At 43.5% G+C, this 21,784-nt stretch overlaps 1 protein-coding gene across 5 annotated transcripts in view; it reads left to right on the forward strand.

Annotated features, from left to right (window-relative positions):
• Window positions 1-21,784, forward strand: part of LOC147106110 (ELKS/Rab6-interacting/CAST family member 1-like) — a 1,260,296-nt gene that overhangs the window by 80,333 nt on the left and 1,158,179 nt on the right. For 4 of the 5 annotated variants that reach the window (XM_086008886.1, XM_086008887.1, XM_086008888.1 and 1 more), the window contains exon 6: window positions 8,894-9,061. In XM_086008886.1, coding sequence (XP_085865012.1) covers window positions 8,894-9,061 — 168 coding nt within the window. Of the gene's footprint in view, window positions 1-5,993; window positions 6,087-8,893; window positions 9,062-21,784 lie in introns of all 5 variants that reach the window. The other variant, XM_086008889.1, reaches the window with a different exon arrangement.

The raw sequence follows: 21,784 nt of genomic DNA on the forward strand, positions 1-21,784 counted from the left end.
TGTTGAATTCTCTACCACAGAAAACAGTTGAGGCCAATTCATTAAATATATTCAAGAAGGAGTTAGATATACTTCTTAAGGCTAAAGGGATCAAGGGATATGGGGAGAAAGCAGGGACAGCAGGCTCGAGGGGCCGAATGGCCTGCTCCTGCTCCTATCTTCTATGTTTCTATGAATGGTGCTGGATGCTGACATTTTAATACCATAGCAGGCCTGAAAGGCTGGGGAGAGACAGAAAAAAAATAAGCGCGAAGGAAAAAATGAAGACAGTACACCATATTTTTAATTGTGATGGCTCATAACGGCAAACCGCAGTCTGAATCTGGACTACCGGATCCCGGTTACAGCAATACTGGGGCAGTTTACGTTTTTCACTTTGTCTCTCGTCGTGGTATTCAAGGATGAAGTCAGCTGCGAAGTGCTCATTAATAGAGAACCTTGTGGCTGGTTTAAAAAGTTGATTATTTGTCTCTAAAACGTATGTAGACTCCTTCCTTGCCAGTATAGGCTTACAGTAAGAGGCCATGACATTGTTATAATTTTCTTGAAGAACATGGAAGATCCCCTTATGTGAAATCTGATATTGTTGATGTGAAGGGCATACCAGCTACTTCACCTCACTGATATTGTAAGAATTGGCCAATTTCAAGTTGCAAATGTTTATAAACCTCCTGATGAAGCTTGCAATGCCCTCCCTTTACCGATACTTCAACATCCATCCATCCATGTTGGGGACTTCAACAGCCACCACACCTCGGAGCTACAGAGAATCTGAGAAAAATGAACTGGATCTTGTAGACTGGGATTCTATAGATGATATTTCCCGCATGATCCTAAGCAGCCAGCCACATTGTTTTCTGCACGGTGGAGGTAGAGTTGCTTTCCTGTCCGTAGTTGAGCCACTTCAGCAATGGACTAACAGTTGCTAGCGACCTCTGGAGTGCTTTGCAACTGCCGCACCGCCAGTATCACCCCATTCTTATCGGACAGAAGTGATGATCCCAAGATTGAGGTGGATCTACAGAAAAGCAGACTGGAAAAAAATACTTGGAGCTGACTGACAAGTATGCAGTATGCACCACATAATACTGGAGTAGAAAACCGTTACATTCACTTCTCCAAAGCAATTTTCAAAGCAGTCATTAAATCTGTATGGCTGTCAAAAGGCTTGTATGCCCTGCTTAAACTTTTGCAACAGTGTGAAGAATCTGCTCCAGCATAACAGCATAGTCATTCATGAGGAAGCTTGGTGCAGCACAGAAACCACCACCCCCATACGTCAGTGTAAAGTGTGTCCGAATAGCATTGGCACGTACCTAAATACAAAAGCCAACAGGGATGAGCTCTTTTGAAGAATCCGTAAAGTGGAAGTGGCACAAATACAGACAGATCCTACCTTGGAGTGACCTCCAGCCATTCTTGACTGAAGAAGTGGAGAGAGCATTGAGTTACGTGAAAGCAGGAGAAGCTTACAGCCTTAAGAAGATTTCACCAGAAATGCTGCTATTACATCTCAAAGAAGAGCATGAAGTGTCTGTCCATGTTTATGTAATAAAAACAGAAAATGCTGGAAACATTCATCAGGTTAGGCAGCATCTATGGAGAGAGGAAGCTAGTATTAATGTTTCAGGTCGCTGACCTTTCATCAGAAGCCATGCTGCCTGACCTGCTGAATCTTTGGATCATTTTTTGTTTTTATTTAAGATTTCCAGAATCTGCAGTATTTTGATTTCTGTTTTGTTAATTTTTATGTCATTCAAGAGAGAAAGATGTCTAAGATATAGTGGAAAAGTAGGGTGATAGCTGTGCTAAAACCAGGGAAGAACCACACCCTCCCAGCAAGCCACCATTCTATATCATTTCTGAGCTGTGCTCTGGAGTGGCTAATTCTGTGAAGTATTATGCCCACAGTAGAACATGCTCTAAAGGGTGACCAGGCAGGTATCAGACCAAGTGACCAAGTTCTCGCTTTTACCACCTACAGTATATAGAAAATGGTTTGCAACAGACGACGATGGGAACTGTGCTTCTTGACATGACAGTAGCATATAATACCATCTGCCATACCAACCTACTGGTCAAGATGTCAAGATTGCACCTCAATGGGTTGTTATGGCTATGGAGAGGATGTTTCGAGACATACAATTCTACGAAATGCTGGGCAATAAGATGAGCACATAAAAGATCCAGAAGAATGGACCCCCCGTGATCTGTTCTTTCTCCAGCTCCTTTCAACATAATTGTAAATGATTAGCCTCCAACAATTTCCAGGCCATTCAAGTATGCAGATGACATCTGCCTGGCTTCAAAATACAGGAAACTCTCGTTTAAACGGCACCCAAATATCCGGAATTCTCTATTAACCGGCAAAATTCATACTCCAAAAACAACACCTCAATAACCGGAAATGTTCCCAAGTCCGAGTCTCCCGCGGTGGCCGAGTTAGTCAGTGGGGGTAGTTCTCCAAATTGCCACTACTCGGCTTCTTGGCGCTGTCGGAAGTCCGAACACCTCTAACAGGAGTCTGACTCTCCCGTGCTGCCGGTAGTCTCTTCTGATCCGCCATTTTTCTATTTACTGTAAGTTTTGTTTTACTGTTAAGTAATTAAAGAGTTATGGATAACCCTCAACTGGCAGTACTGTACTTAATCAAGCATCTTCCACCATCCATTTAACACAACGTTCTGTCGTTGAGTACCCAATTACTGTATACTGCACATTTCTTGATTTTTTTTATTTTTGTTTGTTAAAAATAGCCTTGGTAGATAACCCTCTCCGTCATCCAGAATTTTTAATCAACCGGCACCATCCCGGTCCCGTCTGTGCCGGATACCAAAGAGTTTCCTGGTACAGAGACTTCAAAATAATTGAGGACAAATTGAATAAAGGCATGGCAACCATCAGTGCCTATTTCAAAAAGTGGCGACTTGAGCGCAGTGTGTCAAAGACAGTGTCATGCTTCCATCTTAATCATGTCACGCTTCATGATAACTCAACATCTTGGATGGAGATCCGCTGGTGCATGACCCAAAGTCAGTATATCTAGGAGTAACTCGAGATTGTCACTTAACTACAAGGACCACCAAAGACCATCTCACGAAGGTAGCTCAGAAGATCAAGAGCAGAAATGGCCTCCTGAATAAACTTGCATGTTCAACAGGAACCTCACGTGCAAACATTGCGCAGTTTGGCGCTAGCTCTTTGCTACTCAGTTGGAGAATATTGTGCTCCTGTGTGATTAAACTCTTTCCACACAACTGGTTGATGTACAATTAAATCAAACAATGAGAATAATAAACGACTGAAACCAACACGCACCGAATATGTACCAGTCCTCTCAAACATATGGTGTCATATTGCAACATAGAATCTTCTTGAGTAAATCCAGGACATGCCACAAATGTCACTTTTCACATATATGGGAGGCTCCTAACAGCTGACTCAATCAGCAGAAGACCAGTCTGAATTATGCTACCAACCATCTCCGTGGTGGACACTGCCTTGTTATGGCTAACAGAAAGGTGAGAGGATCCTAAGAAATTCCTTCATTACCCAGCCTGATGGACTGCCTGGCTTTAAGCTGGCATGCCAGGTGGGAAGGTGTGTGGCAAATGACTACATCTGGGTACTCGGGAACAGCATTTATCGCCCATCTCTAGTTGCCCTTGAGAAGGTGGTGGTGAGTGGCCTTGAACCCCTGCAGTCCATGTGGTGAAGGTGCTCCCACAGTGCTGTTTGATGGGGAGTTTCCGGATTTTGACCCAGTGACACATTTATTTTGCATAACTGACTTATTAGGGATACTTCTGCAATTGAAGTATTTTACCAGTTGTCATAAATAGACCAGGGGTTGCCTTGATTTTTAAACTGGTTTGTTTAGAAGAAACAAATTAAGTGTTTGACTTTGCTTCTACTACAGTTTTTTTTAGATGATCTTCTCTTAGGCAGTCCCTCAGAACCGAGGATGACTTACTTCCACATTAAAAATGAGTTTGCAGGTGACTGATGAGTCCAGTGCGGGACCTACAGTCTCTGTCACAGGTGGGGCAGACGATGGTTGAAGGGACAGGTGGGTGGGGTGCTTGGGTTGACGTGCACTGCCTGCGCTTGGCTTCCGCTTGCTCCCGGCGAAGGGACTCGAGGTGTTCGGTGCCTTCTCGGATGCTTCTCCTCCACTTTGTGCGGTCTTGGGCCAGGGATTTCCAGGTGTCGATGGGGATGTTACACTTTTTCAAGGAGGCTTTGAGGGTGTCCTTGAAGCATTTCCTCTGCCCACCTGGGGCACTCTGGCCGTGCCGGAGCTCCGAGTCGAGCACTTGTTTTGGGAGTCTCGTATCGGGCATGCGGACAATGTGACCCGTCCATCGGAGTTGATTGAGCGTGGTCAAAGCTTCGATGCTGGGGATGTTGGCCTGAGCAAGAACACTGACGTTGGTGCGCCTATCCTGCCAATGGATTTGCAGGATCTTGCGGAGGCAGCGTTGGTGCTACCTCCCCAGTACTTTGAGGTGCCTGCTGTACATGGTCCATGTCTCTGAGGCATACAGCAGTGCAGGTATCACTGCTGCTCTGTAGACCATGAGCTTAGTGCTGGGTTTGAGGTCCTGGTCTTCAAACACTCTCTTCCTCAGGCGACTGAAGGCTGCACTAGTACACTGAAGGCGGTGTTGGACTTCGTCGTCGACGTCTGCCCTTGTTGACAGTAGGCTCCCGAGGTATGGAAAGTGGTCTACGTTGTCCAAGGCCTAGAGGATCTAGAAATTGCTTGAGTATATAAACGTCACATACTTAGTCCTTTGACCAGCTGATTTCCTTTTAAAGTAGAAATGTCAGTCAGCATTTCAATGCACTTAGTATCACACCAGTCGTGGCCTGAAATCTAAAGTTTCTGTTACACACTATCTCGCCTGATGGTTTAAAAAAAAAAAAAAATTCACCCTCCTTTCCTAGAGTCATGTTTAGGTACAGTTCCTCAGGTGAGATAATGGTGCTCAACCAGCATCCAGGTGGACATTCATCATGTGTAAGCTTACCCAGGGTGTAATGCCAGACAATTTGACCATAAGGAGAATTACAAGCAAGTCTAATCCTGTCCTTATCTGATGAGTATACATACACGGGTTCCACCAAGGCTCACTGGATAGTGATCAGTAGTGAGAATTACGGGTGAATTTTGTTTTCTGCTCACGAGCCCAGGAGTATGGAGGCCAATTGTAGTGCTCCTGCTGCCACCCTAGCTGAGACCAGCTAACTGAGCATGGTCTGCAAATTGAGCATGCAATCCCTAGTCTTTATGACCTGATTGCACATCTCCTTTGCTGACTGTACCATTGGTGAGGTCTCTGTTGTATGATATCGCTCACAGATAATTGTAATCTACAAATATTAATTAGTGTTAAATAATGGAATCTTCTTTGTCATATGGTGAGTTTAATTTTTTGGAGCGACTTATGGTTTTGTATTTTTTGCTTGTGAGTTAAACAAACTAGAGAGAACATTTTGCTATCAAGTTAGCTATCAGTTCAGTTACAACTTCAGGTACTGCATGTATACAGTTGCTGTAATTATTACAGCAGCAACTTACGCAGAATTGTGGGCATCACGTTCTGTGAAAGAAATTCAAATTCAAGACTTTTCTTTACGGGAAGAATCTCTTAATTTTTTTTGTTTTACTTTTGAGTAAAATGAAAAATGACAGGTTTATCAAATTGAAGGTTACCATTCTAGTTCCCGATATTTGATGCTAATCACAAGTGGCACAATATACGGAATGTAGAGCACCAAAATAATCTCAAAAAATAGATTCATACTGAAGTTCTGTTTTTGTTATGCTATCTTTTCTACCTCTTCAAACTAAATGAGTGTGTTTTTAGAAATTCATTTTTGGATTTCTATACCTATACAAAATCTATTCGCCAGAGCTGATGAGACAACTTTGGGATTTGCAGGATATGAATAATATGTAACCAATAATGGTAACAATGTTCTGACAGGTAGAACAACTGAAAGAAGAGCTAAATTCCAAAGGGATCCAGGCTGAAGAGCTAAGAAAGAAAGTGGCTGTTCTCCAGCTCGAGGTCTCTGCCGTAAGAGTTGACATTTGTCGTGCATCTGATACTGCGAATGCAGTTTGCTTTTATTTCCTTCTGGCAATGCTAGATTCTATACTAAACCATTCCTCTCCTTTTAGCTTGCTCTTTTTAGAATAATTTTTAGGTTGCATTTGTTTCCCCCCACCCCCTCAGGTTTGCTGCACAATCTCTTTCATTTGGCTTTGCTCCCCAGTGAAATTGTGACAGTACCACCTCAAGAGGGCACTTTTTTTAAGTAAGGTGCTCTTCATGGGTGTAACGCAGATCAAAACGATTCCCCTCAATTTGAGCCATCAGAACCGGCATTTATACAATTGCCCTATAATAAGTCCAACTAACTTTTTTAAGTGATGCATACACTGGTAGGCTGGACAAATTATAACATTTAGTGAAGTGAAAGAGAATACTGTAGTGTGTAGTTGAGTAGAACAAGCTTTTGCTTTGCACTCAGGCTGGTTGTCTGCTGTTGGGCTTAACGGGCCTCCTGCAATGATAATGCTCTAGACCAAAAGCATGATTCAAAAACAAGTCTGTTTAATGTGTCGACTGGTCACAATAGCATATGTCCTGAATCTGAATTAGTGTCTGTTACCCTGTATGTATTAATTCAGAGGAGACTCCCAAGTCCAATCTGATCAACATGCCTGTTCAAAAATTGGAGCACATTTTAAAATTGTTGATTTAAGCTTTGTAATAATTGAAATCAGAGTTTGAAGGTACAATTGTAATTTTACTTAATGCTAGCCACCAATATTAACAAATTTTACGCATTCAAAATTGAAATTTTGTATGTATAGATATAGTATTTGATGTACATCAATAATAAAATTATGATTGAGATTTTTCTCGCCAATTTTTTCCCCTTATTCTGAATATTTGGCAAAGGGTTCCACTTTGGTACCTTGCCCAATTAGTAATGTGCGAGACTTCACAATGAGAGTTGACGGGCTATTTGACTGCAGGTACATTACAGCCGAGCCTGATCTGTCCTTATCTGATGTTCACATATTCGCATTTTCAGCAGGGATTTGCTGGATAGTTATCAGGATTGGTGAATGTTGTCTGCTTTTCCTCTCCATAATCCAAAGGCTCAGAGTCCAATTGTAGTATCCTTACTTGTAACGATAAGCTAATGCAACATAGACTGGAGCTCAAACCTGGATCCTACCTGGTCTGTATGGCAGTTAACGATTGGATAAACTCACTCGGTCACCGGCAGAGCTTGTTGGTTGGATATTTTTAAAAAAATTCTCGTTTCCTGTTTGGTGAAAGCATCTGTATTAAAGAAAATTAATAAACTGGAAAGTGTACAGGGAACATATTTTCTGTCTAGTTTGTTTTTAAGCATTGTAGAAAAATGTATTTTGTAAATGTCCAATAATTGAGTAGAACTCCTTTGTCAAATTGAGCACATTATTTGCCTTTATCATGAATAAGGTAACCACACACAATTCCTCTTTTATAAACTACCCTTCTGCATGGTTTCATAGTTTCTGAAGGTAATTTTATGAACAAGCTAAAGTTTTAATTTTGTCACTTAAGTTATTCCACTCCTTTGTCGTCTTAACCACACGCCAACTGTTAACAAGTGGATGGGCAGGGAAACCTGTTCTTGAGGTGTGCAAGCGTGGCACAGTGACAGTTGTCCCTCCTGTTTCCACTCTGTCTGATATCAGTCTGTGCTTCCTTATGATGGCAGCATAACTATCACTTTCAGGGTCAATACTGACTATTTCAGGGTCTAGGTCGAAAAATTCTGTGTGAGCGAATGTGGATCTGCATGGTGGTGTGTGTTAATGGTGAAACCGCACCACGATGTCGTCCAATTGATTAAAGTTGGAACAATTAAACTTCTTGCAAATTTCACAAAGCTCGATTAGAAGTCAATAGTCTAAGCCCATATGGAGTCTTTTTTCCTGCACTTTTATTTTACAAAAATAAAACTTTGTAATCTGTTGACCAGCACTGTGCACTTGTTAGCTATTCACATTATTGCAGACTGCTGCTCTTGCATGGCATTGGCAAGAAATTTGGCGTTTTCATTTTTTTGAACCAAGTATACCATTTGATCTACTTCATGCAGACATTCACCAGAGTTTATAGTGGTCAAATGTTTTTAAGGAGAAGCTGGATAAGCACGAGGGAGAAAAGAACAGAAGGGTATGCTGACCGGGTTAGATGAAGAGGGGTGGACGAGGCTCGTGTGGAGCATAAAAGTCAGCATAGTTAAGTTGGGCCAAATGGCCTGTATCTGTGCTGCAGACTCAGTAAAAGAAAATCAAACATTTTGAAATACAGTGGTGAAATTCTCAGGTGTCAGAATCAGCAGCAAAATATTTCATTTAAGGTCCCCAATTGTTGGTGGATTTGCAATAATCTCCTTTGTTTCTGTGTACACATTTGGTCAACTGTGACTATCGTTTATTGACACTGGTGAAGGACCGTTTAGGAGTTGGGTTGATCAATAATGTTAACAATACTCTTTACTCTGAGTTGTTTCTGGAATTCAGTGAAAAACTGATCTACATTTTTCAAAAAGTGTACATATCTGGAACCCACTAAATATTTGGCCAAACTCGTAAGGTCTACTTTGCCGATAATTTCCAGATTTTGTTAAAGCACTTTCAAAAATTCATCAAATCAATTACATTCTTGGTACTGAAAGTTATCAGAACAAAGCTATGGTCATAATGCTGAAGTTTGAACATCTGTTCTGTCTCAATAAGTTAAAGTAGCTTGAAAATCATATGAACTGGCCTTGTAGTAGTTTTTATACTGAGTCGGTGCTTTGTATTTCCTAGATTGATCAAGTGAAACAGGAGCTTTCCAGAAAGGAGACGGACCTTCTTGCCTTGCAGACAAAGCTTGAAACGCTGACAAACCAATTTTCAGACAGCAAACAACATGTGGAAGTGCTCAAAGAATCGCTTACAGCAAAGGAACAGAGAGCTGCCATACTGCAGACAGAGGTAAAGTTACACAACAGTAAATTATCGAGAGTTGCATTGCAGTGAATTTTATATACTTAAATATTTTGGCATTTTGAAACTAGAGAGTTTCTTTGTCCAGGATTTTCTTCAGTTTTGGTTGGACAGGATTGCTTAAGAAAATATCTGCAAGCTGTTTTCAACCTTCATTAGCTGTGTTTGTGTTTACGTAATATATACATGTGTAATTAAAAGTACAGTGTATAGCATATATAATACATATATGTTAAATGAGTAGCAAGGCATGCTTTTCTGATTGGGTCAAATAACCATATCTAGTAAGTTAACCATGTTGATATGCCAAATATAGATGAAAAAGCTACCAACCAGGAAAGAGGAACTCGTACAAAAACCAACAGAGATCAGTCACTCTTTTTTCCTAAAATACCAAATTGTTAGCTGCAGCCACATAATTAACCAATCGCATTGCTGGGTTTATTTTTTCAGTTTGGTTTCAGCTGCCAATCCTTGACATACCCCTCCCATTTCCTTTTCATTCCTCCCTCCTCTTTCTCCATTCCCTCTGCAAATTGTTCTTTTCACGCAAAGGTAGCAATATTCTAGTTGACAACCCAAATATTTTTTCAACACTAGAATATTTCTTGTGACATTGCTCAGTGAGTCTGAGGTACTGGGTGTGGCATAGGATACCGGGTATACAATTTTGTATGATCTGAAGTTTACAGAGGGTGGATGATGGGAGGCCAGCCAGTAAAGCATTGGAATAGTAAACTGGAGGTGATGAAGGCATGGATCAGGGTTTCAACAGCAGATGGCCTGAGTGAGGGGCGGAGACAGACTATGTTGAAGTAGGAAGTTGTCTGTCTGAGCGTGTATGGAGTTGGAAGCTCAGCTCGGGGCTGAATAGGACAGTAAAATTGCAAATGGTCTAGTTCAATGGACAGGGAATGAGATTGGGTAGGTGGCGAGTATGGAGTTTGTGGCAGAGACTAAAGACAATGGTTTAAGACTTCCCAAAGCTTAACTGCAGGAAATTACAATACGTTAAATCTTGGATGTCGGATAAGCAGCCTGACAGTACAGTGGCAGTGCAGCTGGGTGTTGTCAATGTATGTGTGGAAGCGGGTCCTGTGTCTGCAGATAATGTCGCCAACCATGTAGATGGGGAGGGGACCATGGTTGGATCTTTGTGCTACTGCAGGGGTGGGAAGAGAAGCCATTGGTAGAGATTATCTGGTTACAATTGGATATGCAAGAGTGGAACCAAGTGAGCACACTTTTACTGGAGCAGGATGATGTCATAGACTGTCAAAGGCTGCAGAGAAGTTGAGGTGAATAAGGAGAGATAATGCACCATGGTCATCGTCATAGACATTGTCATTTGTTACTTCGGTTAGAGCTATTTTGCTGCTGTGGCAGGGGCAGAAACTTGATTGGAGAGATTCAAACAGAATTTTTGGAAAGATGGGCACAGATTAGGCAGGCAATAATATGTTCAAGAACTTCAGGGAGGAAAGGTAGGTTGGAAATGTAGTGGTAGTTTGCTGGGACAGAGGGGTCAAGGGTGGATGGGATTTTTGAGGAGGGGCCGATGACCGTGGTTTTGAAAGGGAGAAGGAACCATTTACAATGTCAGTTTACATGGGGCCAGGATGGAAAGTTGGGTGGTCAGCTGTTTTGTGGGAATGGAGGTCAGGAGTGCAGGAGATGTGTCTCATGGATGAGTTGTGCTAAGACAGGACATGGGGGAAAATGGGAGAGATACTAAAGAGTAAGGGGCTCAAGCATAGGGTGGGGCAACCCCGGGGTGGGGGGCGGTTGCAGGTTTTGGGGGTGGAAGTTTGGCTTGTTGGATAAGAACATAAGAAATAGGAGCAGGAGTAGGCCATTTGTCCCTTCAAGCCTGCTCTGCCATTCAATAAGATCATGGTTGATCTTCTACCTCATCTCCACTTTCCTGCACTATCAGCGTCGGCGGGAATCCTGAGCGGCAGAGCGAGGCTATAAACTCCCCAGAGACCAGGTAAGGCCTCACAGCGTCGGCGGGAATCCTGAGCGGCAGAGCGAGGCTATAAAGTCCCCAGAGACCAGGTAAGGCCTCACAGCGTCGGTGGGAATCCTGAGCGGCAGAGCGGGGCTATAAAGTCCCCAGAGACCAGGTAAGGCCTCACAGCGTCGGCGGGAATCCTGAGCGGCAGAGCGAGGCTATAAAGTCCCCAGAGACCAGGTAAGGCCTCACAGCGTCGGCGGGAATCCTGAGCGGCAGAGCGGGGCTATAAAGTCCCCAGAGACCAGGTAAGGTGTACCAGTCTCCAGTCTGGGAGGAGAGAGGTAAAAAGTAATCCAAGTGTGACGTCACCAGAAAGCGGGTAAGTGATTGGTTGGTGAGTATTTCTCCCTTTTAAGCTTAAATCTCTTTGGTTTATAGTTTCTAAGGTGTGATATTCACCATCTAGAATCGGGGCTGAGGATATTTAAGAATAATATTAATACATTTAATTAATTACATAGAATGGGAGATCAGGTGATGTGTTGCTGCTGCAATATGTGGGAGCTGGTGAACACCATTGATGCTCACGGTGATCACATTTGCAGTAAGTGTTGGCTGCTCGAGGAACTCCGGCTCCGTGTTGAAGAGCTGGAGTCCGAGCTTCAAACACTGAGACACATCAGGGAGGGGGAGAGTTACCTGGACTCTGTGTATCACGAGGTAGGCACACCAATTAGATTAATTAATGCAGATGTAGTCCGTGGCCAGGGTCAGGATGGTGTGACTAGAAGTGAGGCAGGTACGGGGATCCAGGAGGTAGTGTTGGAGGAGCCGCAGCCCTTGCACTTGTCCAACAGGTTCGAGGCTCTTACTCCCTGTGGGGACAGGAGCAGGGACTGCAGGGAGGATGAGCAACCTGGCCACAGCACCGTGGAGCAGGGGGCCATTCAAGTGGGGGGAGTTGAAAGAAATGTTGTAGTGGTAGGGGATAGTATCGTTAGGGGGATAGATAGAGTTCTTTGCAGCCGAGAGCGAGAGTCTCGAAGGCTGTGTTGCCTGCCCGGTGCCAGGGTTAAGGACATCTCCTCTGGACTGGAGAGAAACTTGGAGTGGGAGGGGGAGGATCCAGTTGTCGTGGTCCATGTTGGTACCAACGACATAGATAGGACAAGGAAGGAGGTTCTGCTGAGGGAGTTTGAGCAGCTAGGGGTCAAATTAAAAAACAGAACCACAAGGGATTATTACCTGAGCCACGAGCGAATTTGACTAGGACAAATAAAATTAGAGAGTTAAATGCGTGGCTCAAAGACTGGTGTGGGAGAAATGGGTTTTGCTTCCTGGGACACTGGCACCAGTACTGGGGCAGGAGGGAGCTGTTCCGTTGGGACGGGCTTCACTTGGCCAGTGCTGGGACTAGAGTCCTGGCGGATCATATAACAAGGGCTGTAGAGAGGGCTTTAAACTAACTAGTGGGGGGGAGGTTCCTAGAGAGCAAATCCTAAAAATGACAACAGAGAAGGTCATAGACTTAGGTAGCAGTGGGGAAATTAAAAACCAGAGCGTGTCAGGAAGGGGCAGAAGGTATGGAGTAAAAGGTAAAGTAATAAAAAGGGCAAAAGCAGGAACTAAGTGTCACAAAACATCTTTGAAAGTTCTCTATCTGAATGCACGTAGCATTCGTAACAAAATAGACGAGTTAATGGCACAAATAACTACATATGGGTATGATCTTGTGGCCATTACAGAAACATGGCTGCAGGGTGACAATGCCTGGGAATTAAACGTACCAGGTTATTTAACGATCAGGAAGGACAGGCAGGAAGGAAGGGGAGGTGGGGTGGCTATGTTAATAAAGGAAGGAATCACTAATACAGAGAAATGATATTGGGTCAAAAGATCAGGATAATGAAACAGTTTGGGTGGAGGTAAGGAATAATAAGGGGGAAAAAAACACTAGTGGGCGTAGTCTATAGGCCTCCGAACAGTGGCAACTCTGTTGGACGGAGTATCAATCAGGAAATAGTTGAGGCTTGTAATAAGGGAACATCTATAATTATGGGGGATTTTAACTATCATATTAATTGGACAAATCAAATTGGGCAGGGCAGCCTTGAGGATGAGTTCATTGAGTGTATTAGGGATGGGTTTCTTGAGCAGTATGTAACTGAACCGACCAGGGGGCAAGCAACCTTAGATCTGGTCCTGTGTAACGAGACGGGATTAATTAAAAATGTCCCAGTAAAGGATCCCCTTGGAATAAGTGACCATAACATGGTTGAATTCCATATTCAATTAGGTGAGAAGGTTGGATCTCAAACAAGCGTGCTAAGCTTGAATAAAGGAGACTATGAAGGTATGAGAGCGGAATTGAGTAGAGTAGAGTAGAGTGGATTGGGAAAATGGATTAAAGGGTAAGACGATACATGATCAGTGGTGTACATTTAAGGAGTTATTTTACAACTTCCAAAAAATATATATTCCACTGAGAAGAAAAGGGTGTAAAAGAAAGGACAGCCATCCGTGGCTAAGTAAAGAAATTAAGGATAGTATTCGACTAAAAACAAGGGCATATAAGGTAGCCAAATCTAGTGGGAGGATAGAGGATTGGGAAAACTTTAAAAGACAGCAAAAAATAACAAAAAGATTGATTAAGAAAGAGAAGATAGATTATGAAAGTAAATTAGCAAAAAATATAAAAACAGATAGTAAGAGTTTTTATAGTTATATAAAAAGAAAAAGGGTGGCTAAAGTAAATGTTGGTCCCTTAGAGGATGAGACCGGGAAATTAATGGTGGGAAATATGGAGATGGCAAAAACACTGAATGAATATTTTACATCAGTCTTTACAGTAGAAGACACTAAGAATATCCCAACACTGGACAAACAGGGGGCTAAAGGGGGGGAGGAGCTAAACACGATCAAAATCACTAAGGAAGTGGTACTCGGTAAAATAATGGGACTCAAGGCGGATAAATCACCTGGACCTGATGGCTTATATCCTAGGGTCTTGAGGGAAGTGGCGGTGGGGATTGTGGATGCATTGGTAATAATTTTCCAAAACTCCCTGGACTCGGCAAAGGTCCCGGCAGACTGGAAAACTGCTAATGTAGCACCCTTATTTAAAAAGGGCAGTAGACAGAAGGCTGGAAACTATAGACCAGTTAGCCTAACATCTGTGGTAGGTAAAATTTTGGAGTCCATTATTAAGGAGACAGTAACAGGACGTTTGGATAATCATAATTTAATAGGGCAAAGTCAGCATGGTTTTATGAAGGGGAAGTCATGTTTGACAAATTTGCTGGAGTTCTTTGAGGAAGTAACGTATAGGGTGGATAAAGGGGAACCAGTGGACGTAGTGTATTTAGACTTCCAAAAGGCATTTGACAAGGTGCCACACAAAAGATTATTGCTTAAGATAAAAAATCACGGGATTGGGGGTAATATTCTGGCATGGATAGAGGATTGGCTATCTAACAGAAGGCAGAGAGTTGGGATAAATGGTTCATTCTCAGACTGGCAATCAGTAACTAGTGGTGTTCCGCAGGGGTCAGTGCTGGGTTCCCAACTCTTTACAATCTATATTAACGATTTGGAGGAGGGGACCGAGTGTAACATATCAAAGTTTGCAGATGATACTAAGATGGGAGGGAAAGTAGTGAGTGAGGAGGACATAAAAAACCTGCAAGGGGACATAGACAGGCTAAGTAAGTGGGCAGAGATTTGGCAGATGGAATACAATACTGGAAAGTGTGAGGTTATGCACTTTGGCAGGAAAAATCGTAGAGCAAGTTATTATCTTAATGGCAAGAAACTGGAAAGTACTGAAGTACAAAGGGATCTGGGGGTCCTGGTGCACGAAACTCAAAAGGTTAGTATACAGGTGCAGCAAGTGATTAAGAAGGCCAATGGAATGTTGGCTTTCATTGCTAGGGGGATAGAATATAAAAATAGGGAGGTATTGCTTCAGTTGTACAAGGTATTGGTGAGACCGCACCTGGAATACTGCGTACAGTTTTGGTGTCCATACTTAAGAAAGGACATACTTGCTCTCGAGTCAGTACAAAGAAGGTTCACTCGGTTAATCCCGGGGATGAGGGGATGGACATATGAGGAGAGGTTGAGTAGATTGGGACTCTACTCATTGGAGTTCAGAAGAATGAGAGGCGATCTTATTGCAACATATAAGATTGTGAAGGGGTTGGATCGGGTGGATGTGGGGAGGATGTTCCCGATGATGGGTGAAACTAGAACTAGGGGGCATAGTCTTAAAATAAGGGGCTGCTCTTTCAAAACTGAGATGAGGAGGAACTACTTCACTCAGGGTGGTAGGTCCATGGAATATGCTGCCCCAAAAAGCTGTAGAAGCTACATCATTACATAAATTTAAAACAGAAATAGACAGTTTCCTAGAAGTAAAGGGAATTAAGGGTTACGGGGAGCGGGCAGGAATTTGGACATGAGTCTAGGTTCGGATCGGACATGGCCCTGTGGGTAGCGGAGCGGGCCCAGGGGCCGTGTAGCCTGATCCTGCTCCTATTTCGTGTGTCTAATTCTGTTAGATTCAGGAGATAGTTCTGTGATAGTAGATTGGCGGTTAGGATCAGATCAGCCATGATCTTATTGAATGGCGGAGCAGGCTCGAGGGGCCGATTGGCCTACTCCTGCTCCTATTTCTTATGTTCTTATCACCATATCCCTTGATTCCCTTAATATTCAAAAATGTATCAATCTCTGTCTTGAATATATTCAACAAGTGAGCCTCCACAGCCCTCTGGGGTAGAGAATTCCAAAGAGTCACCACCCTCTGAGTGAAGAAATTTCTCCTCATCTCAGTCCTAAATGGCCGACCCCTTATTCTGAGACTGTGACCCCTGGTTCTAGACTCCCCAGCCAGGGGAAAACATCCTCCCTGCATCTACTCTGTCAAGTCCTGTAAGAATTTAGTATGTTTCAATGCGATCACCTCTTATTCTTCTGAACTCTAGAGAATATAGGCCTAGTCTACTCAATCTCTCCTCATAGGACAATCCCCCCATCCCAGGAACCAGTCTGGTGAACCTTCGTTGCACTCCCTCTGTGGCAAGTATATCCTTCCTTAGGTAAGTCGACCAAAACTGTACTCAATACTCCAGGTGTGGTCTCACCAGGGCCCCATATAATTGCAGTAATATGTCTTTACTCTTATATTCAAATCCTCTTGTGATAAAGGCCAACATACCATTTGCTTTCCTCCTTTCTTGCTGTACCTGCATGTTAACTTTCAGTGATTCATGTACAAGGATACCCAGGTCCCTCTGAACACCAACATTTCCCAATCTCTCACCATTTAAAAAATACTCTGCTTTTCTATTTTTCCTATCAAAGTGGATAACTTCACATTTTTCCACATTATATTCCATTTGCCATGTTTTTGCCCACTCACTTAGCCTGTCTATATCCCCTTGAAGCCTCCTTGCATCCTCCCTCACAACTTACATTCCCACCCAGCTTTGTATATTCAGCAAATTTGGATATATTGCATTTGGTCCCCTCATCCAAATCATTGATGTACATTGTGAATAGCTGAGGCCCAAGCACTGATCCTTGTGGTACCCCGCTAGTTACAGCCTACCAACCCAAAAATCACCCGTTCATTCCTACTCGTTTTTTTGTCGGTTAACCAATCCTCAATCATGCTAGTATATTATGGAGACATGGCTGCAGGGTGACCAAATCTGGGAGCTGAATATCCAAGGATATTCGATATTTAGGAAGGACAGGCAAAAAGGAAAAGGAGGTGGGGTGACGTTAGTGAAGGATGAAATCGGAGCAATAGTGAGAAAGGATATTAGCTCAGAAAATAAAGATGTAGAATCAGTCTCGGTGGAGCCAAGAAGCATCAAGGGACAGAAAACATTGGTGGGAGTTGTCTATAGGCCTCCAAACAGTAGTGGTAATGTAGGGGATGGCATCAAACAGGAAATTAGAGATGCATGTAACAAGGGTACTACAGAAATCATGGGTGACTTCAATCTACATATAGACTGGCCAAACCAAATTAGCAATAACACTGTGGAGGATGAATTCCTGGAGTGTGTATGAGATGGTTTTTTAGACCAGTATGTTGAGGAGCCAACTAGGAAACAGGCTATCCTAGATTGGGTATTGTGCAATGAGAAGGGGTTAATTAATAATCTTGTTGTGCGGGGTCCTTTAAGAGTGACCATAACATGATAGAATTCTTCATTAAGATGGAAAGTGAAGTACAGTAGTCCAATCCGAAACTAGGGTCCTAAATCTAAAAAAAGGAAACTACGAAGGTATGAGGAGTGCGTTGGCTATGATAGATTGGGGAGATTCATTAAAAGGCAGGATGGTGGATAGGCAATGGCTAACATTTAAGGATCGAATGCATGCATTGCAACAGTTATACATTCCTTTCTGGCGCAAAAACACAAAAGGAAAAGCGGCCCAACCATGGCTAACAAAAGAAATTAAGGATAGTATTAGATCCAAAGAGGAGTCATATAAAGTTGCCAGAAAAAGTAGCAAGCCTGAGGATTGGGAGCAGTTTAGAGTTCAGCAAAAAAGGACCAAAAGATTGATTAAGAGGGGAAAAATAGAGTTTGAGAGTAAACTTGCAAGGAACATAAAAGCGGATTGTAAAAGCTTCTACAAGTGTGTAAAAAGAAAAAGATTAGTGAAGACGGTCAGAAACGGGAGAATTTATAATGGGGAACAAGGAAATGGCAGAGCAATTAAACAAATACTTTGGTTCTGTCTTCATGGAAGAGGACACAAATAACTTCCCAGAAATACTAGGGAATCAAGGGTCTAGTGAGAAGGAGGAATTGAAGGAAATTAGTTTTAGTTTAAAAAAAAAAAAGTGCTGGAGAAATTAATGGGACTGAAAGCCGATGAAGCCCCAGGGCTTGATAATCTGCATCCCAGAGTAATCGAAGAGGTAGCCATGGAAATAGTGGATGCATTGGTTGTCATCTTCCAACATTCTATAGATTATGCAATAGTTCCTGCAGATTGGAGGGTGGCAAATGTAACCCCACTATTTAAAAAAGCAGGGAGAGAGAAAACAGGGAACTACAGACCGGCTAGCCTAACATCAGTAGTTGGGAAAATGCTAGAGTCTATTATAAAGGATGTGATAACAGGACACTTAGAAAATATCAACGGGATTAGACAAAGTCAACATGGATTTATGAATGGGAAATTGTATTTGACAAATCTACTGGAGTTTTTTGAGGATGTAACTGGTAGAATAGATAAGGGAGAACCAGTGGGTGTAGTGTATTTGGATTTTCAGAAGGCCTTTGATAAAGTCCCACATAAGAGGTTAGTGTGCAAAATTAAAGCACATGGGATTGGGAGTAATATACTGACATGGATTGAAAATTGGTTAACAGACAGGAAACAGAGTAAGAATAAATAGGTCTTTTTCGTGATGGCAGCTGGTGACTAGTGGGGTACCGCAGGGATCAGTGCTTGGGCCCCAGCTGTTCACAATATATATCAATGATTTGGATGAGGGAACCAAATGTAATATTTCCAAGTTTGCTGACGACACGAAACTAGGTGGGATTGTGAGTTGTGAGGAGGATGCAAAGAGGCTTCAAGGCGATTTAGACAAGTTGAGCGAGTGGGCAAATACATGGCCGATGCAGTATAACATGGATGAGTGTGAAGTTATCCACTTTGGTAGGAAAACAGAAAGGCAGAGTATTATTTAAATAGTCGTCGTCGTACGTGTCTTCACACTGTTCCCTTTGGGGAACTGTATGAAGTGGTGGAAGGATTTCTGGCTGCAATTAATGCTCCTTCCGTGACCGTAACCATCTTCGTACCAGCCATTAGGGTGGTTAGTCCTATGGCGGGAGGGTTTTACGGGCTCCCACAACCCATACGAGGGGGGGGGGGGGGGCCACCCACACCCACGGACGCAAGTATCCCGCTGGATGTCAACCCAGAATTTAGAGCCGGAGCTCCGACTCCACTTGCCGGGACTGTCTGGGGCGGGGTTCGAAACCCTACGCCTTCTGGCCCAGTGGCGGGGATGCTACCGCTACGCCAAAGGCCCACTCCATTTAAATAGTGATGGATTGGAAAATGTTGATGTACAGAGGGACCTGGGTGACCTTGTACACCAGTCACTGAAAGCAAACATGCAGGTGCAGCAATTGGTTAGGAAGGCAAATGGTATGTTGGCCTTCATTGCAAGAGGATTTGAGTACAGGAGCAAGGATGTCTTATCCAGGGCCTTGGTGAGACCACACCTGAGTACTGTGTGCAGTTTTGGTCTCCTTACCTAAGAAAGGATATACTTGCCATAGAGGGAGTGTAGCAAAGGTTCACCAGACTGATTCCTGGGATGGCAGGACTGTCATATGAGGAAAGATTGGGTCGACTAGGCCTGTATTCAGTAGAGTTTACAAGAATGAGAGGGGATCTCATTGAAACGCATAAAATTCTGACGGCTAGACAGACTGGATGGAGGGAGGATGTTTCCCCTGGCTGGGGGGGGGTGCCTAGAACGAGGGGTCATAGTCTCAGGATACAGGGTAGGACATTTTGGACTGAGGTGAGGAGAAATTTCTTCACTGAGGGTGGTGAACCTGTGGAATTCCCTACCACAGAAGGCTGTGGAGGCCAAGTCACTGAATATATTTAAGAAGGAGATAGATAGATTTCTAGACACAAAAGGCATAAAGGGTTATGGGGAGAGAGCGGGAATATGGTATTGAGATAGAGGATCAGCCATGATCATACTGAATGGCGGAGCAGGCTCGAAGGGCCGAATGGCCGCCTCCTGCTCCTATATTTTTTTCCACCCCCAATCCCATGAGTCCTAATTTTTTTTAATAACCTCTTGCGTGGCACCTTATTGAATGCCTTCTGAAAATCCAAATACACCACATCCACTGGTTCCCCCTTATCTATTCTGCCAGTTACAACCTCAAAAAGCTCTAATAGATTTGTCAAACATGATTTCCCTTTCATAAATCTGTGTTGCCTCTGCCGAATCCTATTACAGGAAACTTTGAGCTATTCGGCAATCTGGAGCCACCGGCAAAAATCAGCAGCCGTTTTTTTATTCTTTTTGTTTGTTTTTTTTGCTTTGTTTGAACAGTCAAGCTGTGCAAGGTCTGTAGCTATAGCAACAGCTTCAGCTACAGAGCTTTAGGGCCACACCCGAGTGTTTAGAAGCTGTTGCTAAGCAACAGTGTTTGTTGTCAAATATGGAGATAAGAATCTCCGTATCTCTCAACATTAACTCTGGAGAGTACGGCAGTTTTGAGGCAACGGCAGCAGCTCGGTCCCGTGGGTGCCGGATAGCACAAAGTTTCCTGTATTATTTTTGAATAATTACCATGCCCTTAATAGCTTGTAGCATTTTCCCTACTACTAATGTCAGGCTAACTGGTCTGTAGTTCCCCTTTTTCTCTCTCCCTCCTTTCTTAAATAGTAGGATTACATTTGCCAGCTTCCAATCTGCAGGAACCGTTCTTGAATCTATGGAATTTTGGAAAATGACAACCAATGCATCCACTATCTCTATAGCCACCTCTTTCAAAACCCTAGGATGTAGGCCATCAGGCCCAGGAGATTTATCGGCTTTCAGTCCCATTAATTTCTTCAGTACTATTTTTTTTACTAATACTAATTTCATTCAGTTCCTCATTCTCGCTAGAGTCTTGGTTCTCCACTATTTCCTGGAAGTTTTTTGCATCTTCAACCATGAAGACAGACACACAGTATTTGTTTATATTCTCTGCCATTTCCTTATTCCCCATTTTAATTTCTCCTGTCTCAGCCTGTAAGGGACCCACATTTACTTTCGCTAATCTTTTCCTTTTTACATACCTATAGATTAGACAGGGCCTGATGGCCGGTGCGGATGCGATGGGCCGAAGGGCCTCTTTCTGTGCTGTATGACTCTATGGCCTAGAAATTCGGTTGTTTGCGCCAGCGGTTAGCGCCTAAAGAGACCGAGAATTGGGGCGTTACCTAATGTTGGGGCGGGCTCAATGAAGATAGCGACAACTCCCATATTGACTATACATTTAACGCCTGCGCTAAGTGTTTGCGCGCGCCCGCGAGCGCAAGCAGATCATGACGTCATTTCATTGTGCAACGCCTTTTAGGGGCGCCTGAGCGGATATTGGGTGGCGCCCGGAGCCTTTACGCATTGCGCTATTAGTGACAGTTTGAAGGAGCGTTAGCAGGCCCTTCTCGGAGTCGGGGGGCGCTATTTAAAGGGGACAGCTCGAGTATAGAAGCTTCAGCCACTTGGCCTGTTCATTGCGATCGTTGGTGGAGAGAGTTGGTGAGCTACTGTGGAGCAGAGTTTTTGGAATTTAGCATTAGAGTACTTGGGACCCTCAAACCTGTCCGGAGCAGTTGGAGCACTAGACCTAACGGCCTTTTGACCAACTGGCATCGGAATGGGAGATGCTTTGGAGGGCGACGGCCTCATGGCCGAACACTATGAAGGGGCAGAGAGACGGCGGGAGAGAGGGCCAGGATTGGCCAGAAGGAGGAGGGGCAATGGAGGTCGGCCAATCCGAGGGTATGCTGCGAGGGTCTTTAGGCAGCAGGTGTCATACCTTGACATGTCGGAGGAGCAGTGTGTGCGAAGGCTCCGAATCGGGAGGGACGTTGTTACTGAGCTGTGCTACCTGCTTGCTGAGAATCTGCAGCCGCGTCTACGGTGCAGGACCTCTCTGTCGGCTGTTAAACTGACTGTTGCCCTCAATTTTTAT

Source organism: Somniosus microcephalus, chromosome 16 (genome assembly GCF_052327205.1).
Source record: "Somniosus microcephalus isolate GS21.2 chromosome 16, FLI_Smic_1.0, whole genome shotgun sequence".
NCBI classification, from domain to species: Eukaryota; Metazoa; Chordata; class Chondrichthyes; order Squaliformes; family Somniosidae; genus Somniosus; species Somniosus microcephalus.